General features: G+C 38.7%; 1 protein-coding gene across 1 annotated transcript; it reads left to right on the top strand.

The window, feature by feature from the left end:
- Positions 1 to 3,171: 3,171 nt before the first annotated feature.
- Positions 3,172 to 18,649, top strand: ARSI (arylsulfatase family member I). The gene is made up of 2 exons (XM_053716192.1): positions 3,172 to 4,241; positions 16,538 to 18,649. Exons 1-2 carry the CDS (start codon positions 3,922 to 3,924, stop codon positions 17,949 to 17,951), a joined length of 1,734 nt encoding a protein of 577 aa, XP_053572167.1. The 5' UTR covers positions 3,172 to 3,921; the 3' UTR covers positions 17,952 to 18,649.
- The last annotated feature ends 7,245 nt before the right edge of the window (positions 18,650 to 25,894 follow it).

Raw genomic sequence — 25,894 nt, 5'->3', positions numbered from 1 at the left:
GCTGTTGATAAGTTTACCCAGTGAAGAAGTGTAAATAGAGAAGAGTAGAGGACCCAGGACAGAGCCTTGAGGTACTCCAACAGACAGGGGCAATAGAGAGGAGGAGTCACCAGCAAAAGAGACAGAGAAGGATCTGTTAGAGAGATAAGAGTGAATCCAGGAGAGGGCAGTGTCACAGAGACCAAGAGAACTGAGAGACCGTAGGAGAAGGGGATGGTCAACAGTGTCAAAGGCAGCAGATAGGTCAAGTAAGATGAGTATAGAGTAGTAGCCTTTGTTTTTAGCAGAAAGGAGATCTTTAGTAACCTTGGTGAGGGCAGTCTCAGTTGAGTATTGGGGACGGAAGCCAGATTGCAGGGGGTCGAGCAATGAGTTGGAGGACAGGAAGTGGGTTAGGCGATTGAAAACTAGTTTTTCAAGGAGTTTTGAAGCTAGTGGGAGCAGTGATATGGGGCGGTAGTTTGCAGGGGAGTTAGGGTCGCGGGAGGGTTTTTTGAGGATGGGGGTGACCTTTGCATGTTTGAAGGAGGCAGGGAATCAGCCGGTAGAAAGGGATAGGTTAAATATGTGAGTAAGAGTTGGAGTGAGGGTGGTAGACAGAGGAGGAATTAGATGTGAAGGAATAGGGTCAAGTGGGCAGGTAGTGAGGTGTGAGGAAGACAAAAAGGAAGCCACTTCACTCTCAGTGGTTGGGAGGAAGGTGCAGAGAGTGGCAGAGGGGGTGACTGGGAGCAGAGTTGGGAGATTGCAGGTTTGTGTTGGGATTGCAAGTATTTTATTGAGAAAATAGTCAGCAAGGTCTTGAGCACTGAATGCAGACGAGGGGGGTGGTGCAGGTGGGTGGAGGAGAGAGTTGAAAATGGAAAAGAGTCTTTTAGGGTTTGAGGAGTGAGTGGATATAAGAGAAGAGAAGTAGATTTGCTTAGCTAAGCGAAGGGCAGAGGTGTAAGAGTAGAGAATGAACTTATAGTGCATGAAATCAGGTTCAGAGCGGGATTTCCTCCATATACATTTCTAAAGATATACATCTTTAGAAATGTATATGAATGTATCTCAATGTAAATGCCCTTTGGCTGCCTTTTTTATCCTAACTCAAGATCAAGATCTCAAGATCAAGATCTCAAATCTTTGAGCCTTTATAACTTTTGTGTGCAACATTTTTTTAATAATGTTATTATAAGTGTAAGTGTACTTTGTAATGCATTTTTAAAGTGTTTTGTGCTACATTTAACCATAGCTCTGAAGTCACTCCACTCGTAATCTAGCTCAAGGTGTTTCAGCATAAAGAGTTAAGAATGCTCCTGAGTCATTTAATTAAAAAAAATAAGCAACACATTTGTACATTATTAAATAAAAGTCTTTCACTATGGTATAAATACAAATAAAGAGATATTAACCAAGTAGTATGTTATAGTAGATATTGTTCTATGACATCAGATATGTAAATTAGTGCATATTATAAAATAGTTTTCAAAGTTGGCAGGCATGGTCTTGCCAGATGAAAACACAGCCAGCCATCAGGGAATCAGACCTGCAGGAATTCCTGAGCTAAGAATCCCTAGGAAACACTAGCACATATTCAACTAGCAGACTTAATCCCTTCTCTTCAAACTTTGCAGATCTCTCTGGCATCTAAGTGGTTAAAAGCTTTGTTGGAAAGATAATTTGTTTCTTTGTGACTGAAATAATGACAACTACTAGACTACCAGCCCATGAAATGCTGTGCCTTATCCTAGAATTCAGATTAGATTAACTAAGAATTCAAAAGACTCTCAATTCATAATGCTATATTTTTTTTAAATGGATGTCCTAAAGTGTGAAGCATCTCAGTAACATAAGATGATAGAGTTCACTTAAAGGGTCAGGCTAGTCAAAATGAAACTTTCATGATTCAGATAGGACATGTAATTTTAAACAACTTTCCAATTTACTTTTATCATCAAATGTGCTTTGTTCTCTTGGTATTCTTAGATAAAAGCTAAATTTAGGTAGGCAATATGCTAATTCCTAAGCCCTTGAAGGCTGTCTCTTATCTGAATTCTTTTTTATTTGCTTTTCACAACAGGGGAGTGCTAGTTCATGTGAGCCATATAGATAACATTGTGCTCACACTCAGGGAGTTATTTAAAGGGACACTGAACCCAAATTTTTTCTTTCCTGATTCAGATAGAGCATGCAATTTTAAGCAACTTTCTAATGTACTCCAATTATCAATTTGTCTTTGTTCTCTTGCTATCTTTATTTGAAAAAGAAGGCATCTAAACTTTTTGTTTCAGTGCTATGGACAGCACTTTGGATGAACTTATCCACCAATCAGCAAGAACAACCAAGGTTGTTCACCAAACATGGGCAGGCATCTAAACTTACATTCTTGCATTTCAAATAAAGATACCAAGAGAATGAAGAAAATGTGATAATGGGAGTAAATTAGAAAGTTGCTTAAAATGTCATGCTCTATCTGAAACACGAAAGAAAAAAATTGGGTTCTGTGTCCCTTTAAGGGTTAGCACAACACAGCACTAATTGGCTACAATGCAAGTCAATAGATAATAAATAAAAAGTCTTGTGATCAGGGGGCTGTCAGAAGATGCTTAGATACAAGGTGATCACAGAGGCAAAAAGTATATTAATATAACTGTGTTGGTTATGAAAAACAAAGCACTTCCATATAGTTTCATTTATTTAAAAACAGCAAAAAATAAAAAAAATACAAAATGCATGAGTATGTTTTATAAATCCTATAGTTTGTGTTGTTTTCTTTTTGTCATTGCTGCAGCAAATATTTTTTTATTCATATGTTCTTTTAAAAAAATAATATATTATTTTAAAAAATTCCATTCTCCCTCACTCATACAAAAAGCCTGACTTTTACTAAGTTAAGTTCTCTTTTTTTTTAAAAAAAATTAAAAAAAATATTTACGTCCATTTTAAATATTTAGCTATTAAAGTGTTAATCATTTGGGTTCATATGTTACATTCATGTAAATATTCATTCTCTAAATTTGATGAATGTGCTAAAAACATAGAAATCAGGAGCACACTAGGACCCTGAAGTGTCCCAAACTGACTTTTCAAGCTTTTCTTTTGGAGTAGAGGAACTGGGAGGGACCAGCATCCCAACAGCTCTCCTTAAACCTGCCAGCGCTGGTCAGATCCAAACAGATGCTTCAACTCCCAAGTTTATTGGACTCCTCTCTGTCTACAGGGAGCCTTTCTCCCCCTTTGTCTGAGTATCCACAAGTTTAGGGAAAGTTTAAAGGTCCATGCCTGCTCTGGATGAAACTTATTCCATAGATGTAGTAGTTTTACACAAGGAAAAAAAAAGTTTCATAACAATTTGTAAAAAAAAAAAGGCTCAAGAGTGCATCTGAAACCTCAGTACGGATTTATTACATTTTTTTTTTCTTCAAAGATTAAGAAAAGAAAAGCTTTTACTTACAATGGGAATTGTGAAAGGAATGAATGGGAGGTTATATTTTTTATGATTTTGGAACCACTTCCTGAAGAATAAAGAAGACTGAAAAGGATGCAGTGAAAATGCATACTTGTTTTTTTGGAACATTAGAATATATCTAAAATACTTTGTTAACTCTATGTTTGCCACCTCTTAAATATACCATCTGTTTTTTTTTTTGTCATCAAGACAGGTTACTGCTTTAAGACTCACATACTCATGGCAAGTTTCCAAAACAATCTTCCAAGTCACTGTCAGCCCAAAAAGATGATTGGTGTTTGACTTCTGTGAAGAATGAAAGAGGCTGGCCAATACATAATTTTATGACAGTACTTTGAAACAACAGCATCTCTTGGACAAACTATATGGGGATCTTAAAATTCATTTTTTACTAGACAGTTTAGTTTGAGTTATGCCAGGGCACTAATTACATATTTGCATATCAAATAATTCAGTGCACCTTGGGCATGGCTGTACACACACTGACTGGATTTTCTCTAGTGAGTTTACTAAGTTTTGGCTATATGTCTTGGGACTGGGTGAAGCCAACTGTACTTGGGGACAGTCCTGGGGAGGTACCATCAAAACTACAGGCATCTCCTTCTTCTCGACCCCCTCATATAATTTTCATCCTTACTGATGACCAAGGATTCCATGACGTTGGATACCATGGTTCAGACATTCAAACTCCTACTCTTGACCGGTTGGCAGCAGAAGGGGTCAAGCTAGAAAACTATTATATCCAACCCATCTGCACACCTTCACGTAGTCAGCTAATTACTGGCAGGTAAGGAGGTCAAAATGTGGTCTACTCCAATATTTTGTTAACAATACTAATATCTGAACAACTTGCAAATGACTGTAAAGTGAAGACCCCTCAGTAGGTTGCTAGCAATACTCTGTAGTCTCTGTATAGTTTATCCCAGAAAATACATTTTCTCTACTCTGCAACACTGAACACCTGCAGTCTGTCTTAGCTCCCTATCTCCAGTTTAATCCAGTCCTGTCTCACACACAATTGATTTAAACACTTTTGATTTTGTATCACTAGCAAAAAGGAACTAGAATGCAAATCAAATCTGCCAATATTTTCTTCTAATGTTGAAGCTTATTTATTTTCTTAGGACAGCCTTATTATTATCCCAGTCTTCTTTAATTAAACTGTAGTATTTATCAATACCACCTCTATTGGAAGTCTGTTCTATGAATCAACCACTACTTCTGTAAAGAAGTGCTTTAGAAAATGACTTCTGAAATTACAACCTTCTAATCGTTTTAATAAATTCCTTTATATACTTTTAATTAATTTCACCTCTCTCCATTCTCTCCTGTAAGTTATACAAATTAAGGTCATACTTAAAAGTACAGTGCAGTCTTTTTGTGTTCCACGTGTTCTTTAAAGTGCAACTGATTTCCCATCACTAATCACGAATATTCTTATATTTGCTTAGCTATCTAATATATGAGAATGTATTTCTAATATAACATAACTATACATATTGATACAGGAGATGATAGTACTTGCTTTGATTGGTCAAGATTCTCTTATGAATATCTGACATAATAAAATAATAAAAAAATTCTTCTCTTTTACATTTTGACATTGAGTAGTTTCCTGGATTAATTCCTATTCAGTTGCTGCTGGGAAGCCTAGTAAACTAATGATGATTTCATAAGTATGCCTTAAGCAGGTCTCTCTTATTGCAACATGTAAATGTTGTGTAACAGCTGGTGCTGTGTATCACTAGAACATGAAAATAAGTCTGCAGCGGGAGAGTGAGTAGGTAAACACAGATTTTAGGGTTAGTTCACTGCTGTAAACGTAATGAACTGGTAGTATTAACAAATATCTCCATTAAAGTCTTCAAAGTTCACAAAGTTTACAAGTTGTATATAAATTAGCCTTAGACAGGCATATAATCATGCAGTGCACCAGACTGCTCATGTGCAAGTAGTACCCAGCACTTATTAACTATACATTGGTGAGACCATCAAGATCTGGATTAGAATTAAATTCTAAGGGCCTGATTTTTAAAAACTATCCAGCATGGAGAGAAATCCTCAGTGTATGTTACTGAGCACTACATTGTAATGCAAGTCTTTCTCCTTTACATATATTGTTAAACCAGCTGCAGAGTATAAAATATATGAGAAATTTAATTTTCAAGTTTGTGTATATAAAATAGCTGGTTTTGTGCTCATTAGTTTATCACTTTCTGTACACACACTTGCTTCCTTATTTTATATCTGTCTTTAAAACAAAGCCCACTACTTGGAGAGATCAATGGAAAATGTTATTACTTTATCTCTCCTACCTCCTACTAGTCAATAGCCTATACTAAATTATAGAAATGCTCAGAATAGCTATGAAAACAACAAGCAAAATAAAATATTTCAAACGCAGATATAAAGGCAAATGAGCTATTAGTAAACAATTTAAAACACTCCAGAAGGTAAAATGGATCATTGGGAACGAATTAAAAGAAAAGATTTTGTGTAAACTGTCCCTTTAATGAGATACAGTTATCAAGGTAAAAATTGTCTTTAGAGCATTTCCTAAGGATGTTATAGGATCCCTCAGACAAGTGGGCGTAAGTGAATAGAACCCTTAGGGCCCTATGAACTAAATATCTCTACTCTATCAAGATTTTCTAAGAAGTCTCGTCAACACTGTGAGGACCTCTTTGGAGGCTTTTTGAGCATTATATTGTAATGTATGTGTCTACCCTAGAGTCCTGCAAAGCTAGACAACTCGCAAGCTAAACATTGTTGTTTTTTTTAATTCTTAAAAGGACCTTTCAAGAATTAAAAAAAAAACAATCTTTAGTATGTAATGTACTGTATGTAAAGGGTAAGAGGAAAGGTAAAGGAGAACATGCTGCAATTGTTGCCCTGGGTGAACCTGCAGCTTTTAGGTACAATCCTGTTCACAAAAATGCTCAGATTCATCAGTCTATCTCTGTATCTAATAGGGCTGCCAGGTGCCCAGAATGTAACAATAAAATCTAATGTTTTGAGTGTTTGTTCAGTAAAATATGTGTAAAAAACTGGACACTTAATTACTTGGAAAAAAAAAGAAAACATTAAAACATATTACACAGTATGGTGATTCAAAAGGTTTGCCTTTTAAAAAAGTAGCCCTCGGTAACATAATTCTCTAAAAGGTGCAGATGATCTACAAGTCTCAGGGATTATTTAAGAATACTCACCAGTAATTCTATTTTCTCACACATTAAAAGGTGGTGAGCTTTTATCAAAATACTAATTAGGAAAACCTATGCATATGAAAATAAGAGTGACTTTAAGGTACAGTGCACTGAAAACTGCATATTTGCATTAGGAATAATATTATAGTTTAAACATTTGCCGGTTTCACTCTGTGTGCAACATCCTCCATTGCGAAACACTAGGATTTACCGGTGGAACAAATAAAGGGGACTTTCAGTCATGAAGTATAAAATACTGCGGAAAGTTCCATTATTTGATTGAAACTTTTGCCACACTGAGCTCCTCAGACAGCCTACGGCAGAACACTATTTTGCTGTGAGGCAACGTTCCCATCTCTTAGCCAAAAGCCGTGTGGGCCAGCTGGCGCCAAGTCGTATAGCCCGCATGGCTATTGACTAAGAAGTAGAAACGTCACCTCACAGCAAAATAGCGTTCTGCCGTGGGCTGCCTGAGGCGCTCAGTGCGGTGAACGTTTCAGACAAATAAAGATCTGCACCCTAAACTAATAAAAGCCCCCCCCCCCCCCCTGCATCAGGATTGTAAATACTCTGCACACACCTGGCTGTTATGGGCCCCCCACAGCACTTGGGCCCTGGTGCCACTGCACCTGCTGCACCAAAGGTACTAGGTTAAACACAAAGAGCTGGGGCATTGCTAGGGTTACAAGTACATGATCTAAACAGATAATGTAATTTTTTTTCAGTATCATGAGCCTTTAAGTTACTTTAACATAATCATTTTCACCAAAAAATACTTTTAACATGTTTGATTGCACTTTCATGCACATGATAAAGCAATTGCTCATTTAGTCCTGTTACATTTCACAGATTATACAGAAAACGATAGGCTGTAAATGGTGAGGTCAGAATTCTCTTGAAAATTCAGTTAGCATTGGTCTGGGAATGAGCACTAGGAAATCCATAGCCGAGGGCCTAAAGTTACAGTGAGTATAAACAAGACCCAGTCTGTCTTGCCAACAGGCATTGCCAAGTATAGAACTATTCTTGGCTATGTTCCTGCTAAATGTTAACCCTTACAATGCTGGAATAGAGAGCAATACTACAAAGAGCTGAATGTCCGAGCCTTCTCTAGTGCTGTACACATTAACTCATTAATTTCCTGAAAAGTAACTGTGTGCAGTTTACTCAAAAAGGTTGGGGGACTGATTCAGCGAGGCACTTAGATTTCCCTGTGGGAGTAATCACCTGATTCCTAGAAAGTCTTACTCTGTCTATCTGCAGTGCAGTCAGTTTAGCTCAGGAACTAGAGCTGAAGAACAATACAAGGCAGTGTTGCATTTTTCTAGGGCAAATGTATATCTTAACTTCACATCTCTCATGCAATACAATATTCTTAAGTATACCAAACTTTATAATGAGCAGAATTCCAGCTTTATTATTCTTTTTGGCAATGAACAGCTTGAAGGTCACACATACAAACACAGACGCACACGCACACACAAAATGCCCACATGCACACATTTTGTTTTTCCTCCTCTCTTTTACTGCAATGCAATGTTACAACCAAAACTATGCTTATTATGTGTCATTGAAACTATAACCATTATGTGTTGTTGTACTGCACAGTCTAATGTGAGCTTCACAACCTTCATTATTTGCTCTGGCACTGAGCAGCCTAGAGACCAAATGCACATACTTGTGCACACACATGTACACACATAATTGCACACACACACACGTGTGTGTACTTAAACGCACAATCACTCACACATGCACACACTTAAACTCTCACACAGCAATGCCCACACATTTACACGTATAAACACATGCTCACATGCTTGTGCAAACACATGTGCAAAAAACATACACAATAATTCACACCTATTCACTCTCTTACACTCACACACATATATTATACGCAAACTCAGTCTCTAACACACCTACACTCAAACACACATAAATATGTACCCACACTCATTCTTACACATACAAACACACACACATTGAATCAAACCATACCCTCTCACTCTCAAATGTACACACTCCCACTCACTCACTTACAAACTCATAAATAAGCACACACACTTACTTATATCTGTTTCTGTCCCTCTACCTCATTGCTAATATGTACAGTATCTCACAAAAGTGAGTACACCCCTCACATTTTTGTAAATATTTTATCATATCTTTTCATATGACAACACCCCTAAGTGGAAATGGGCACAAACTGTCAATATTTTGTGTGGCAACCATTATTTTCCAGCACTGCCTTAACCCTCTTGGGCATGGAGTTCACCAGAGCTTCACAGGTTGCCACTGGAGTCCTCTTCCACTCCTCTATGACAACATCACAGAACTGGTGGATGTTGGAGATCTTGCGTTCCCCCACCTTCCGTTTGAGGATGCCCCACAGATGCTCAATAGGGTTTAGGTCTGGAGACATGCTTGGCCAGTCCAACACCTTTACCCTCAGCTTCTTTAGCAAGGTAGTGGTTGCCTTGAAAGTGAATGAACTGTAGCTCCCCAGTGCCGGCAGTACTCATGCAGGCCCAGACCATGACACTCCCACCACCATGCTTAACTGAAGGCAAGACACACTTGTCTTTGTACTCCTCACCTGGTTGCCTCCACACACGCTTTAAACCATCTGAACCAAATAAGTTTATCTTAGTCTCATCGGACCACAGGACATGGTTCCAGTAATCCATGTCCTTAGTCTGCTTGTCTTCAGAAAACTGTTTGCAGGCTTTCTTGTGCATTATCTTTAGAAGAGGCTTCCTTCTAGGATGACAGCCATGCAGACCGATTTGATGCAGTGTGCGACGTATGATCTGAGCACTGACAGGCTGACCCCCCATCCCTTCAACCTCTGCAGCAATGCTGGCAGCACTCATAAGTATATTTCCCAAAGAAAACCTCTGGATATGACGCTGAGCATGTGCACTCAACTTCTATGGTTGACCATGGCGAGGCCTGTTCTGAGTGGAATCTGTCCTGTGAAACCGCTGTATGGTCTTGCCCACCATGCTGCAGATCAGTTTTTAGGGTCTTGGCAATCTTCTTACAGCCTAGGCTATCTTTATGTAGAGCAACAATTCTTTTTTTCAGATCCTCAGAGAGTTTATTGCCATGAGGTGCCATGTTGAACTTCCAGTGACCAATATGAGAGAGTGTGAGAGCGATAACACCAAATTTAACACACCTGCTTTCCATTCACACCGGAGACCTTGTAACACTAACAAGTCACATGACACCAGGGATGGAAAATAACTAATTGGGCCCAATTTGGACATTTCCATTTAGGGGTGTACTCACTTTTGTTGCCAACGGTTTAGACATTAATGGCTGTGTGTTGAGTTATTTTGAGGGGACAGAACATTTACAATGTTATACAGGCTGTACACTCACTGCTTTACATTGTAGCAAAGTGTCATTTCTTCAGTGTTGTCACATGAAAAGATATAATAAAATATTTACAGAAATGTGAGGGGTGTACTCACTTTTGTGAGATACTGTATATTTAAAAATATGTGCAGTATTCACAATCCCGTACCTGAGTATTGCATGAAAGTGCACATTTGGAGGACACTGGAGACCTACAGAGACAACTGTGCCTTCTGACTTTTAAATAAGGTTAACATGCTATGTTAGATTATAATTCTTTTTAGCAGTGTCTTAATCATGTGGGGACTTTTATGTTCAGCTGTAAGTTATTAAAATGAGACAGACATGATATGTATTTAGATGGGGTGGAAAGAAAAGAGGGGTTGTCAAAAACCAGTCAGTCTAAAGCTACATTCGGCAAGCGCCCCAAGCGAATGCAGAGCTTGCTTGGAGCGTTCGGAGAACACTTTTAAGCGAGGCACTGGGTGCTCGTTGAGTGCTCAGATGACTCAAGACCCAGCTCAAACGCTTCTAAAGATGGCAGCCTCCATGAGCAACACGTTTATATATATATATATATTTATAAATATATATTTAAATATATATAATATATATATATATATATATAAAATATATGTGTTATTAATATAATAATATTTTCCTGCTCACCATCACTCAATCTTCAATAAGTGTCTCCTGTCTCCCCTGCTTTACGTAAATGCATGCCGACAGTTGTAGTCTTTGGCTTCTTTGTTACGTTTTTTCTAAGCTACCTTACTTGTGACGTCTCCATAGTGCCACATCATCACTTAAGCAGATGTGCTGGCACTGGCTCTGAGCGCTTGCTAAATGTGGCCTAAGACACCGCAAATAAAGAGCAAGCCCCAGCACACTTGATAAACCACCATTTTGTGGGTGGAGCTGTGTTGGGTGTTCTCATGGGTGGTTAGTGGGTTGGATTGTGAGTGTGTCTGTGTGGTCAGTGGGTGTGTCTGGATAGTTTGTGTGGGTATCTGGGTGTTCTGTGGCTGGGAACTATTAAACTAAGGGAAATTCAGCAAATAGGGACATATGGCTGTCTACAAGGGAAGGGACAGCTTGACAGAGCTCAGAATCAGGGACTGTCCCTCTCAAATACGGACAGTTGGGAGGTCTGTAGTTATAGTAATAAAAAAAAATATGGTTTTGTGCCATTTAAATAAACACAAAAAAGAACATGCTAAAGCACATGAGACACAACATACTAATTGTACTGACAAGCCAGATGTGTTCTGTAAAATAGGTCTAAGGGCCAATAATCTACAGTAGAAATGTGCATTTGGTTAGTCACAAATGCAAACTTGTGACAAATATATTCATTTTAACTAAATGAATATATGAATGCATTAATTTCATTACAGCCCTTCAGAAAGCATGCAGAAGAGCGGGTGAAATGCGTAGGGTTTTGGGCTTTATATACCACAGATTATTTAGTTATTTGAACAAGAGTCGCCCTGCTTATTCTCACTATCCAGATTATTATTACTACAGGATTACTTTTATTAGAAGATTTTTTGCCAAAACATTTACACTGTAAATATAATTCTATTCAAATATGTAATTTATCTATATGCATTTCAATTTTGACTAAAATGTCCCTTTAAAGATTTACTGACCCATTATATATATGCTCTAATTTATTAGAGCATGCAGTTGTAAGACAAGCGACCCTGTACTTCTCTGTGTTTAACCCTCAGAAAGGAGTTAAACATATTGCTAAAGTACCTCCCAGGACCCGCAGATCACTGCAGGTCCCAAACAGAAACTGCCTCTTACACAATCAGTAGCGCTAATCACATAACCAAATTCACATCTAGTGCCGCTGATTGGGTAAGCAAAGCCAGCAGTGCTTTGCGGGTCCTGAACTTTACTTTAACTATGTATTTATCCCCTTTGCAGAGATTAAACACAGAGGTGCTGAGCCACTACTCTTTACAAATTAGAGCATGTACTTCGTTGACTATAATGGCCCTTTAACTTACCTCACCTTATGAGTTTAGATGCAATGTCTGGTTCCAATTTCCCTAAAACTACATTTATAAGGAATTCAAGCTCATTGTAAAAATAATTTGAAAGAAAATAGGAAAGAATTTCAAGCTGATTCTTGGCAAAACAAACTCCTGTTTTCTTGAACAAATGTGACATTGGATTATGAAATATTATTTGTTGTTTGTTTCTTATTAATACTATTGCTAAATATATTTATTATTTTCCATTCATTATGTACATATAGTTCTTTTTATTTTTGGGGAACGAAATAATGAAACAGTTTTCTTCCATCTTGCTCTAGATAATTGGTATATTGTGTAGGTTTAAACCTGGTAGTAGTGTATACTAAAACAGGGAAAATTAAACTTTACCCTTTTAGTTCTTATATGGCTCTAAAACATAAAAAGATTCAGATAAAGCATTTAATTTTGAACAACTTTCAAATTTACCTCCATTATCTAATTTAATTTCACCTAGATTTAGAGTTTTGCACTAGAAGGGGTGCGTTAGCTACGCGTGCCTTTTTTACCCCGCACCTTTTAAATAACGCTGGTATTTAGAGTTCTCTGAAGGGCTGCGTTAGGCTGCAAAAAGGGAGCGTAGGGCATAATTTACCGCCACTGCAACTCTAAATACCAGCGTTGCTTACGGATGCGACCAGCTTCAAAAACGTGCTCGTGCATGATATCCCCATAGGAAACAATGCGGCAGTTTGAGCTAAAAAAAACCTAACACCTGCAAAAAAGCAGCGTTCAGCTCCTAAAGCAGCCCCATTGTTTCCTATGGGGAAACACTTTCTAAGTCTGCTCCTAACACCCTAACATGAACCCCGAGTCTAAACACCCCTAACCTTACACTTATTAACCCCTAATCTGCCATCCCCGCTATCACTGACCCCTGCATATTATTATTAACCCCTAATCTGCCGCTCCGTATACAGCCGCAAACTACATTATAGCTATGTACCCCTAATCTGCTGCCCCTAACATCGCCGACCCCTATATTATATTTATTAACCCCTAATCTGCTTCCCCCAACGTCGCCGCTACCTAACTACACTTATTAACCCCTAATCTGCCGACCGGACCTCGCCGCCACTATAATAAATGTATTAACCCCTAAACCGCCTCACTCCCGACTCAAAAACCCCATAATAAATAGTATTAACCCCTAATCTGCCCTCCCCAACATCGCCAACACCTAACTTCAAGTATTAACCCCTAATCTGCCGACCGGACCTCGCCGCTACTCTAATAAATGTATTAACCCCTAAAGCTAAGTCTAACCCTAACACTAACACCCCCTAACTTAAATTTAATTTAAATCTAACTAAATAAAATAAATCTTATTAAATAAATTAATCCTATTTAAAGCTAAATACTTACCTGTAAAATAAACCCTAATATAGCTACAATATAACAAATAATTATATTGTAGCTATTTTAGGATTTATATTTTATAGGCAACTTTGTATTTATTTTAACTAGGTACAATAGCTATTAAATAGTTAATAACTATTTAATAGCTACCTAGTTAAAATAAGTACAAAATTACCTGTAAAATAAATCCTAACCTAAGTTACAATTAAAATTAACACTACACTATCAATAAATTAATTAACTAAACTATCTACAATTAAATCAACTAAACTAATTTACAAAAAAAAAAAACACTAAATTACAAAAAATAAAAAAAGATTACAAGAATTTTAAACTAATTACACCTACTCTAAGCCCCCTAAAAAAATAACAAAGCCCCCCAAAATAAAAAAATGCCCTACCCTATTCTAAAATAAAAAGTTAACAGCTCTTTTACCTTACCAGCCCTTAAAAGGGCCTTTTGCAGGCATGTCCCAAAGAAATCAGCTCTTTTGCATTTTAAAAAACATACAATACCCCCCAACATTACAACCCACCACCCACATACCCCTAATCTTACCCAAACACCCCTTAAAAAACCTAACACTAAGCCCCTGAAGATTTCCCTACCTTATCTTCACCACGCCGGGTATCACCGATCCGTCCAGAAGAGGGTCCGAAGGCTTCATCCTATCCGGCAAGAAGAGGTCCAGAAGAGGGTCCGAAGTCTTCATCCTATCCGGCAAGAAGATTCTATCAAGAAGCAAGAAGATTCTATCAGCCAAGATTCTAGCAAGAAGATTCTATCAGCCAATCGGAATTAAGGTAGGAAAAATCTGATTGGCTGATTGAATCAGCCAATCAGATTCAAGTTCAATCCGATTGGCTGATCCAATCAGCCAATCAGATTGAGCTTGCATTCTATTGGCTGTTCCAAGTCGCCGGAAGAAGAGGATGGATTCACGTCGGCTGCTTCAAGATGGTCCCACTCCGTGCCGGATAGATGAAGATAGAAGACGCCGCCTGGATGAACATGTCTACCGGTCCGGATGTCCTTTTGTAATTATTTTAACTAGGTAGCTATTAAATAGTAAATAACTATTTAATAGCTATTGTACCTAGTTAAAATAAATACAAAGTTGCCTGTAAAATAAATATAAATGCTAAAATAGCTACAATATAATTATTCATTATATTGTAGCTATATAAGGGTTTATTTTACAGGTAAGTATTTAGCTTTAAATAGGATTAATTTATTTAATAAGATTTATTTTATTTTGTTAGATTTAAATTATATTTAACTTAGGGGGGTGTTAGTGTTAGGGTTAGACTTAGCTTTAAGGGTTAATACATTTATTAGAGTAGCGGCGAGGTCCGGTCGGCAGATTAGGGGTTAATAAGTGTAGGTAAGGTAGCGGCGACGTTGGGGGGGCAGATTAGGGGTTAATAAATATTATTTAGGTGTCAGCGATGTTAGGGGCAGCAGATATGGGGTATATAGGGATAATGTAGGTTGCGGCGGTGTGCGGTCGGCAGATTAGGGGTTAAAAAATGTTATTACAGTGGCGGCGATGTGGGGGGACCTCGGTTTAGGGGTACATAGGTAGTTTATGGGTGTTAGTGTACTTTAGAGCACAGTAGTTAAGAACTTTATGAACCGGCGTTAGCCCATAAAGCTCTTAACTCCTGACTTTTTTCTGCGGCTGGAGTTTTGTTGTTAGAGTTCTAACGCTCACTTCAGCCAAGACTCTAAATACCAGCGTTAGAAAGATCCCATTGAAAAGATAGGATACGTAAGGGGATCTGACTGACTCTAAATACCAGCGGGCGGCCAAAACCAGTGTTAGGAGCCCTTAACGCTGGTTTGGACGGCTAACGCAGAACTCTAAATCTAGGCGTTTGTTCTCTTGATATCCTATGTTGAAAAGAATACCTAGGTAGGTTCATGAACAGCAATGCTTTGCAGGAAACTAGCTGCTGATTGGCTCATCTGATGTGTTCAGCTAACCCAGAGAACAAAGGAAATTTGATAATACAAGTACATACATTGGAAAGTTTAGAATTGCATGCTCTGATGCCCATTTATCAAGCTCCAAATGGAGCTTGAAGGTCCATGTTTCTGGCGAGTCTTCAGACTCGCTTGAAACACAATTTATTGAGCAAGTTAGCGCAATTAAAAAGGAGTGCAAATGATCGTTAAAACCCTCGTAAAATTGTTTGCACTCCATTTGTAACCTAGCCATATTGTTTTGCAGCTGTTATCAGATAAAACCAATTAGGGAAAGCTGTGCAGCGGGTTAGCCTTGAGAAGTCTGTAGTGGGTATTTCCAGCTCTGAGAATATAAAGATACACCATTTTCCCAACATTCCCCACTCAAAGAGGTTGGGGGATTGATTAAATCTCAGTAAAAGGATTTCAGCACAGCGTTTGGATTCCCCTGTGGGAGTAACTGCCTGATTCCTAGAAAGACTTGCTCTGTTTATCTAAGTGCAGTCAGTTTAGCTCAGGAATACAAGACAGTGTTGCATTTTTCCTCACAGAGCAAATGTATATCTTAACTTCACCTTTTTTTTGTTCATTTAAGTGCCTTATATTTGATTGTATCCAGTTACTCACTTCTCTAATGTCATCAATGTTCTGATAATGAGCAAAAAGTAAAATTATTCCTAATATTTTAAGCATCACTATGAACAAATTATGGGAAGAGAAGCCCCCAGAATGGTTCTCACTGTTGAACCATTCCATCTCTTCATCAGCCAATGCATGGCTCATTTAAATGTGAGTTTTGCTTCAAATAACTATGGAATCTTGTCCCATAGAACATAAAAGCATTACAATAGTATTGGATGCTATATATGTAACCTGTAGTTGAAAACAGTAAAATGAGCGCTAAATCAATCCTACACAATGATATGGTATTGTACTTAAATTATATATATTTTTTCCAGATAACAATAAAATATTTCTACCTAAATACTGTTCCTTAATTTCATTATCAATCAAACAGCTGTCTGATGCAGACACACAAGCTAAAATGAATACGCTATTGAACAATGAATAATTTTTATTATAGACACCTATTAATCTAAATTGCTATACTTATGCTCTCTTTGTTTCTTTTAAGGTATCAGATTCACACAGGACTGCAACATTCCATCATACGCCCTCGACAACCAAACTGCTTACCACTCCAGCAAGTCACATTGCCCCAGAAACTGCAAGAAGCTGGCTATGCCACTCATATGGTGGGCAAGTGGCATCTTGGCTTTTACAAGAAAGAGTGTCTTCCTACACGCCGTGGTTTTGACACCTTTCTTGGATCTCTGACAGGAAATGTGGATTATTACACCTATGACAATTGTGATGGGCCAGGAGTATGTGGTTTTGATCTTCATGAAGGGGAAAATGTGGCTTGGGATCAGGCTGGAAAATACTCCACAATTATGTATTCTCAACGTGTAAGTCATATCTTGGCTTCACATAATCCCCAACAACCAATTTTTATTTATGTAGCTTTTCAGGCAGTACACACTCCATTACAATCTCCTCGAGAGTATATTTACCCCTACAGAGGTATGGGCAATGTAGTGAGGCGTAAGTATGCCGCCATGGTTACATGCATGGATGCTGCTGTGAAAAACATAACTCGAGCATTAAAGAAATATGGATATTATGACAATAGCATAATTGTTTTCTCATCAGACAACGGGGGACAAACTTTCTCTGGGGGAAGCAACTGGCCATTAAGAGGTCGAAAGGGAACATATTGGGAAGGAGGTGTAAGAGGACTTGGCTTTGTCCATAGCCCCTTGATAAAAAAGAAACGGAGGATTAGCCGGTCCCTAATGCATATTACAGATTGGTACCCTACACTTGTGAAATTGGCGGGGGGAAACATTACTGACTCAGAGGGACTTGATGGTTATGATGTTTGGGGTTCTATCAGTGAAGGAAAGGAATCTCCAAGGACTGAAATCCTTCATAACATTGACCCTTTATATAATCTTGCCAGGTCAGGGTCCATTCAGGAGGGACAGGGTGTGTGGAACACAGCTATTCAGGCCTCAATCAGAGTAAAAGACTTTAAATTGTTGACAGGAGATCCAGGTTACAGTGACTGGATTCCACCACAGACTGTGACCAATTTCCCTGGTAGCTGGTGGAATCTGGAGCGCCACACAGATGGGGCTCGAAAGTCCCTCTGGCTTTTTAATATAACAGCTGACCCCTATGAGAGACATGACTTGTCAAATCAGAAGCCTGAAATTGTAAAAGAGCTTCTAAAGCGATTATCTTACTATAACAGTACTGCTATCCCTGTGCGCTACCCTTCTGAGGACCCAAGAGGAAACCCTGAGCTGAATGGAGGAGCATGGGGTCCTTGGGCTAGTGAAGAAGATGATGAAGAAGAAGAAAACTGGATTGGATTGGGGGGAGGATACACAAAGAGTTCAAATAAGAAGAAAAAATGCAAGATCTGTAAGTTAAGGTCTTTCTTCAGAAAGCTGAACACTCGTCTTATGTCGAATCGCATTTAAAGAGACGAGTCTTAGAAAAAACTTCAGGATAATGGTTTTATGACTTTTTGCATCTCATTGAGTGCAATGTTTATTGTTCATTTTAAGACTTAAAAATTAAAAAAAAAAGCACATCATCAATGCAAAATATCATCATAGGAGAATGAAATAGGAAAGGTTCATGGAATATCTTCTATACTAACTCTACCAAGATTTGTGCAATATAAGAGTTGGATATTTAGAATTTTATTATGACATACATTGTATCTTGGACTAGAAGAACCAAAAATGCAAATGCTCCAATTAATTCAAACTTACACTTCTAAGACATATTCTACACATGGAAATTGGATTGTCTCATGACAAATCTTGAAAGGGTTGAGATTTAGCCAAAAAACGGACATCTCAGTTTATGCACCACACCTCAAAAAATTATATAAATAACAATACACACAATGGTGCACTATTATACAACTTAAATCATAGCTAGCACAATTCACCAAATAGCTTCCCACACACTTGCATTACTCAGCCAATTACACAATCTCTACTTTCAGTAAGACACAAAAATGTGCAATGACACATACTCTCACATTCCAGTAGTATTTGCAACTATTCTCCAGCATTTCTTGTATACTATTTGTTTTGTAGACTGGTTCTTTAATGCTTTCTGTATTTTGCAGAACTTTGATGAAATTAAAATTTACAGTTAAACATTTTCCTCTGTTATTCATATTTTGAAATGTTTCTTTCTACTTTGCACACAGTAAAAACATAAGATAATATTATTGTTTTAAACTAATAAAGGATGGACAAACTAGAAGATAAGTCTAAGGTGTTTGATATTTATACAGAGTGACATCATGCCTTACATCAAATTCTCAAGCTTTCATCACTTTGCACATGAATCAGGCGATAAACAAACTGTGCATAATGTAGGTTGCAGTTTGTATCTTAGTGTAATCATAAAAATGATTCTGTGGTTTTTAGTCTATTGGTTATACTTATCACCCAAATCCCAGCCCATTAGAAGAGGAAAGCAAAAATATTGTCTGAATCCTGATTCATTTTGGCTTTTTTTTTTTTAAGACATTCTAATCCAAAGTTCTAATGTGTGAATGAGTAAAACCATTTTCGTTACATACACAATATCACTGGGAAAACATTAAACTATTTGCTTTTGTGTAAAAATTGGACACATTCTTTAACCTACAAATGCTGCAAAACAAATAGCTGATTGGGTAATTTGCAGCTTTAAAAACATAACTTACAGATTTTGCTTTTTGTCTTCTCCAGGGAGCATGGGGCAAACAGTATTGAATGTCCCTTTAAATACACAAAAGCCGTAACCCCTTAATGACACAGATGTGCCCTGTATGACATGTGTCTTTAAAGGGACATTATACTGTAAAATTGTTTTTCAAAAAAAAGGAAAAAAAAAAAGGGTTGGTGTATCTAATCTAGAAACCGAGTGACCCAAACTCGGCCACCTACAGGTAAACAAATTATCCCAAACTAATTTGTGAAAAAACAAGCAGATACAATAGGAAAAGGTGGCGCAAAAAATGCTGGTTCAGGTATTGCAAAACACAATGATATTCAAGTGTATTAAAATGTGTTCTTAAATAAATAGCAAATAATTAGCAAATACATAGGAGTAATAACATTTAATAAGAAATATTATAAATCACAGTCAGTGCACATAAATATTTGAATTAATAGTGCATAAGCTATTACAAGCTCCAAGTAAGTAATGTAAAAGTCAGTTGATATAACACAGTAGTTCATGAAAAAATTTATAAAATGACACAATAATTAATATAATAATACACCGGTGTAAACATTCACACTCTCTCATCCTTACATAATACTCAGAAGAAATGTGCGCACAGAAAAATCTCAAAAAAGCTTTCAGAGCTCTAAATGAAATCTATGTGATGGTAAAAAGTATATTGTAATATCTAATTACAAGTGATATATTCTTCCACGTAATATATGATATTGTTCATACAATCCAAGTAGCATCTGAATCTTTCCGTTTAAAAATACATCTCTGTGCGATATAGAATCCTATGTAGAGTTCAATATTTTAGGACACAAAAGTACAGGGATTCAAATTACACCGTGTCTAGAGTTAGACTTCAATATGCGATTGTGCTCCAGAAAAATTCATTCAATGATTGGCCTCAGTAGCACCTTATCGCTCAGCTGTCCGTGAATGCCTTTAATGTAATCAGATGTTACTTGCTATTTACCGTGACCAGATCACTTGGCTGCTTTGTAAGCACCTTATGTCCCCCTGTGTATTACCATTAAGCTCTTTAGTGGACTCCTTCTGTAACTTTTAATGTTCCTTCTTGGGATGCGGCTGCTTCGGAAGCAGTGTCTGTCAGTTCAGATGATCCCACGTGGATCACCTGACCGTCAGGTAGCCAATCCTCTCGTAGCTTACCCTACGTCACGTCTTGATTCTCTGATTTCAGACTTCCTCCAATGTTAAGTAAATCTCAAAAAGGAAACTTTGGTGAGCGCTCACTCAATGCATTCTTAGAACTTAGATGGTTATCATCTTTCAGTACTTCTGCAGACATTTTAAAAATTGGAAGATGCAGTGTTTCGGTATTTTGGATCAGAGATATGGCGTTCTCTACATGTTTCCACTCTGCAGCCTTTATCAAGATCTCGATAAAGGCTGCAGAGCCGAAATATGTAGCGAACACAATGAGGCCTAGTTATCAAGCCGTCAACCTCAAATACGCTGGAATTCCACAGCGTATTTGTGGCGAGGCTGATTCGCCTAAGTTATCAAGCCCTACACACCGGCAAAGTAGAATTTAGTGACGTAAGCTTCGATCCGCCGGACTCAGTCCGACACAGATCGATTCTTACGTCCCTCCAGATGTTCCGCACACAAGTTCGGCACAATCTGACTACTTTTGCTAGTTATCAAAAAACTAGCAGGTACGCTTGGCACTTTTCCGGCCCAGTGTACCTGGTTTTCAAACCGCCGCCCTGGAGGCGGCGGATCCCATAGGAATAAATGGGAGTCTGACCATAGCGAAAGTTCATGTTCGCTGCTGCCCGACATCCCATTGATTCCTATGGGAGATGTCTACACCTAACACCCTAACATGTACCCCGAGTCTAAACACCCCTAATCTGTCCCCACTACACCGCCGCAACTAAATAAATGTATTACCCCCTAAACCGCCGCTCCCGGAGCCCACCGCAAACTACATTATACATATTAACCCCTAATCTGTCCCCCCCTACACCGCCGCAACTAAATAAAGTTTTTAACCCCTAAACCGCCACTCCCGGACACCGCCGCAACTATAATAAATGTATTAACCCCTAAACCGCCGCTCCCGGAGCCCACCTCCACCTACATAATACCTATTAACCCCTATCCTGCCCCTCCTACTCCGCCGCCACTATAATAAATTTATTAACCCCTATTCTGCCGATCATTTCAATAGGCTGTGGCTTCAAAACAGAAAACAAGCAATTTCATATACACCTGAAAATGCAATTTCTTACACATTCTATTTTCAGCAGCTGGTGTAACAAGTCTTTGGAAATACGCTAAGGGAAAAACTATTTTACAAGCAGATACAATAGGAAAAGGTGGCGCAAAAAATGCTGGTTCAGGTATTGCTAAACACAATGATATTCAAGTTTATTAAATTGTGTTCTCCAATAATTAGGAAATAATTAGAAAATACATAGGAGTAATAACATTTAATAAGAAATATTATAAATCACTGTCAGTGCACATATATATTTGAATTGATAGTGCATAAGCTATTATAAGCTCTAAGTAAGTAATTTAAAAGTCAGTTGATATAACACAGTAGTTCTTAAAAATTCATAAAATGACACAATAATTAATATAATAATACACCGGTGTAAACATTCACACTCTCTCATCCTTACATAATACTCAGAAAAAATGCGCGCGCAGAAAAATCTCAAAAAAGCTTTCAGAGCTCTATATGAAAACTATGTGATGGTAAAAAGTATATTGTAATATTTAATTACACGTCATATATTCTTCCAAGTAATATATGATATTGTTCATACAATCAAGGTAACACCAAAATTGGAAGATGTGGTGTTTCGGTATTTCGGATCAGAGATATGGAGGCCTAGTTATCAACGTGTCTACTTACCTGCCTTCGCCGGCCCAATACGCCCGCCTAAGCTTGCCTCACATCTCCGCCACGGACCTGAAAAATGTCTCCAAAGTTATCAAAAAAGCTGTCAAAAAGCCGTGCACCAAGTACGGGGCAATGAGCAGCGGACTGTGATAGTTATCACTCATCCGATCTCGCTGCTCTTCGGCTTTTTGACAGCTTTATTGACAAGCTGTCACTAAGCACCCACACTAACTACACTGTTCTACCCCCTATACCGGCGCCCCCGGAGCCCCCCGCAACTAAATAAAGTTATTAACCCCTAAACCGCCGCTCCCGGACACCGCCGCAACTATAATAAATGTATTAACCCCTAAACCGCCGCTCCCGGAGCCCACCGCCACCTACATAATACCTATTAACCCCTATCCTGCCCCCCCTACACCGCCACTATAATAAATTTATTAACCCCTATCCTGCCGATCCCGGACCCCGCCGCAACTAAATAAATTGTTTAACCCCTAAACCACCGCTCCCGGACCCGGCCGCCACCTATATTAAACTTATTAACCCCTAATCTGCCCCCCCTACACCATCGCCACCTATAATACATTTATTAACCCCTAACCTGCCCCCCCTATACCGCTGCAACTATAATAAAATTATTAACCCCTAAACCTAAGTCTAACCCTAACACCCCCCTAACTTAAATATTAATTAAATAAATCGAAATATTATAACTCTTATTAACTAAATTATTCCTATTTAAAACTAAATACAAAGGCCTAGATTTAGAGTTCGAACCAGCGTTAGAGGCTCCTAACGCTGGTTTTAGGCTACTGCCGGTATTTGGAGTCACTCAAAATAGGGTCTAATGCTCACTTTTCAGCCGCAACTTTTCCATACCGCAGATCCCCTTACGTCAATTGCGTATCCTATCTTTTCAATGGGATCTTTCTAACGCCGGTAATTTAGAGTCGTTTCTGAAGTGAGCGTTAGAGCTCTAATGACAAAACTCCAGCCGCCGGAAAATAGCAGGAGTTAAGAGCTTTCTGGGCTAACGCCGGTTCATAAAGCTCTTAACTACTGTACCCTAAAGTACACTAACACCCATAAACTACCTATGTACCCCTAAACCGAGGTCCCCCCACATCGCCGCCACTCGATTTAAATTTTTTAACCCCTAATCTGCCGACCGCCACCTACGTTATACTTATGTACCCCTAATCTGCTGCCCCTAACCCCGCCGACCCCTGTATTATATTTATTAACCCCTAACCTGCCCCCCACAACGTCGCCGCCAGCTACCTACAATAATTAACCCCTAATCTGCCGACCGCAAAGCGCCGCCACCTACGTTATCCTTATGTACCCCTAAACTGCTGCCCCTAACACCGCCGACCCCTATATTATATTTATTAACCCCTAATCTGCCCCCCACAACGTCGCCTCCACCTGCCTACACTTATTAACCCCTAATCTGCTGAGCGGACCTGAGCGCTACTATAATAAAGTTATTAACCCCTAATCCGCCTCACTAACCCTATAATAAATAGTATTAACCCCTAATCTGCCCTCCCTAACATCGCCGACACCTAACTTCAATTATTAACCCCTAATCTGACGACCGGAGCTCACCGCTACTATAATAAATGGATTAACCCCTAAAGCTAAGTCTAACCCTAACACTAACACCCCCCTAAGTTAAATATAATTTAAATCTAACGAAATTAATTAACTCTTATTAAATAAATTATTCCTATTTAAAGCTAAATACTTACCTGTAAAATACATCCTAATATAGCTACAATATAAATTATAATTATATTGTAGCTATTTTAGGATTAATATTTATTTTACAGGCAACTTGGTAATTATTTTAACCAGGTACAATAGCTATTAAATAGTTAAGAACTATTTAATAGTTACCTAGTTAAAATAATAACAAAATTACCTGTAAAATAAATCCTAACCTAAGTTATAATTAAACCTAACACTACCCTATCAATAAATTAATTAAATAAAATACCTACAATTACCTACAATTAACCTAACACTACACTATCAATAAATAAATTAAATACAATTCCTACAAATAACTACAATTACATAAACTAACTAAAGTACAAAAAATAAAAAAGAACTAAGTTACAAAAAATAAAAAAAATATTTACAAACATAAGAAAAATATTACAACAATTTTAAACTAATTACACCTACTCTAAGCCCCCTAATAAAATAACAAAGACCCCCAAAATAAAAAATTCCCTACCCTATTCTAAATTAATAAATGTAAAAGCTCTTTCACCTTACCAGCCCTGAACAGGGCCCTTTGCGGGGCATGCCCCAAGAAAATCAGCTCTTTTGCCTGTAAAAAAAAACATACAATACCCCCCCCCAACATTACAACCCACCACCCACATACCCCTAATCTAACCCAAACCCCCCTTAAATAAACCTAACACTAAGCCCCTGAAGATCTTCCTACCTTGTCTTCACCATCCAGGTATCAACGATCCGTCCTGGCATCCGGTGCTGAAGAGGTCCAGAAGAGGCTCCAAAGTCTTCCTCCTATCCGGCAAGAAGAGGACATCCGGACCGGCAAACATCTTCTCCAAGCGGCATCTTCGATCTTCTTCCATCCGGTGCGGAGCGGGTCCATCTTGAATCAGCCGACGCGGATCCATCCTCTTCTTCCGGCGTCTCCCGATGAATGACGGTTCCTTTAAGGGACGTCATCCAAGATGGCGTCCCTCGAATTCCGATTGGCTGATAGGATTCTATCAGCCAATCGGAATTAAGGTAGGAATATTCTGATTGGCTGATGGAATCAGCCAATCAGAATCAAGTTCAATCCGATTGGCTGATCCAATCAGCCAATCAGATTGAGCTAGCATTCTATTGGCTGTTCCGATCAGCCAATAGAATGCGAGCTCAATCTGATTGGCTGATTGGATCAGCCAATAGGATTGAACTTGATTCTGATTGGCTGATTCCATCAGCCAATCAGAATATTCCTACCTTAATTCCGATTGGCTGATAGAATCCTATCAGCCAATCGGAATTCGAGGGACGCCATCTTGGATGACGTCCCTTAAAGGAACCGTCATTCGTCGGGAGACGCCGGAAGAAGAGGATGGATCCGCGTCGGCTGATTCAAGATGGACCCGCTCCGCACCGGATGGAAGAAGATCGAAGATGAGCTTCAGATTAGGGGTTAATAATTGAAGTTAGGTGTCGGCGATGTTAGGGAGGGCAGATTAGGGGTTAATACTATTTATTATAGGGTTAGTGAGGCGGATTAGGGGTTAATAACTTTATTATAGTAGCGCTCAGGTCCGCTCGTCACATTAGGGGTTAAAAAGTGTAGGCAGGTGGAGGCGACGTTGTGGGGGGCAGATTAGGGGTTAATAAATATAATATAGGGGTCGGCGGTGTTAGGGGCAGCAGATTAGGGGTACATAAGGATAACGTAGGTGGCGGCGCTTTGCGGTCGGCAGATTAGGGGTTAATTATTGTAGGTAGCTGGCGGCGACGTTGTGGGGGGCAGGTTAGGGGTTAATAAATATAATATAGGGGTCGGCGGTGTTAGGGGCAGCAGATTAGGGGTACATAGGGATAACGTAGGAGCGGAAGATTAGGGGTTAAAAAAAATATGCAGGGGTCAGCGATAGCGGGGGCGGCAGATTAGGGGTTAATAAGTGTAAGGTTAGGGGTGTTTAGACTCGGGGTACATGTTAGAGTGTTAGGTGCAGACGTAGGAAGTGTTTCCCCATAGGAAACAATGGGGCTGCGTTAGGAGCTGAACGCTGCTTTTTTGCAGGTGTT

The sequence above is a fragment of the Bombina bombina genome, chromosome 6 (genome assembly GCF_027579735.1).
Source record: "Bombina bombina isolate aBomBom1 chromosome 6, aBomBom1.pri, whole genome shotgun sequence".
Lineage (NCBI taxonomy): Eukaryota > Metazoa > Chordata > Amphibia > Anura > Bombinatoridae > Bombina > Bombina bombina.
Note: the sequence above shows the minus strand (reverse complement) of the source record. Positions and strands in the feature narration are given on the sequence as shown.

Coding starts and splice junctions, on each gene's coding strand:
- ARSI (XM_053716192.1), top strand. CDS start 3,922: ATGGCTGTACACACACTGACTGGATTTTCTCTAGTGAGTTTACTAAGT. Junction 4,242..16,537: donor AGTCAGCTAATTACTGGCAG/GTAAGGAGGTCA, acceptor GTTTCTTTTAAG/GTATCAGATTCACACAGGAC.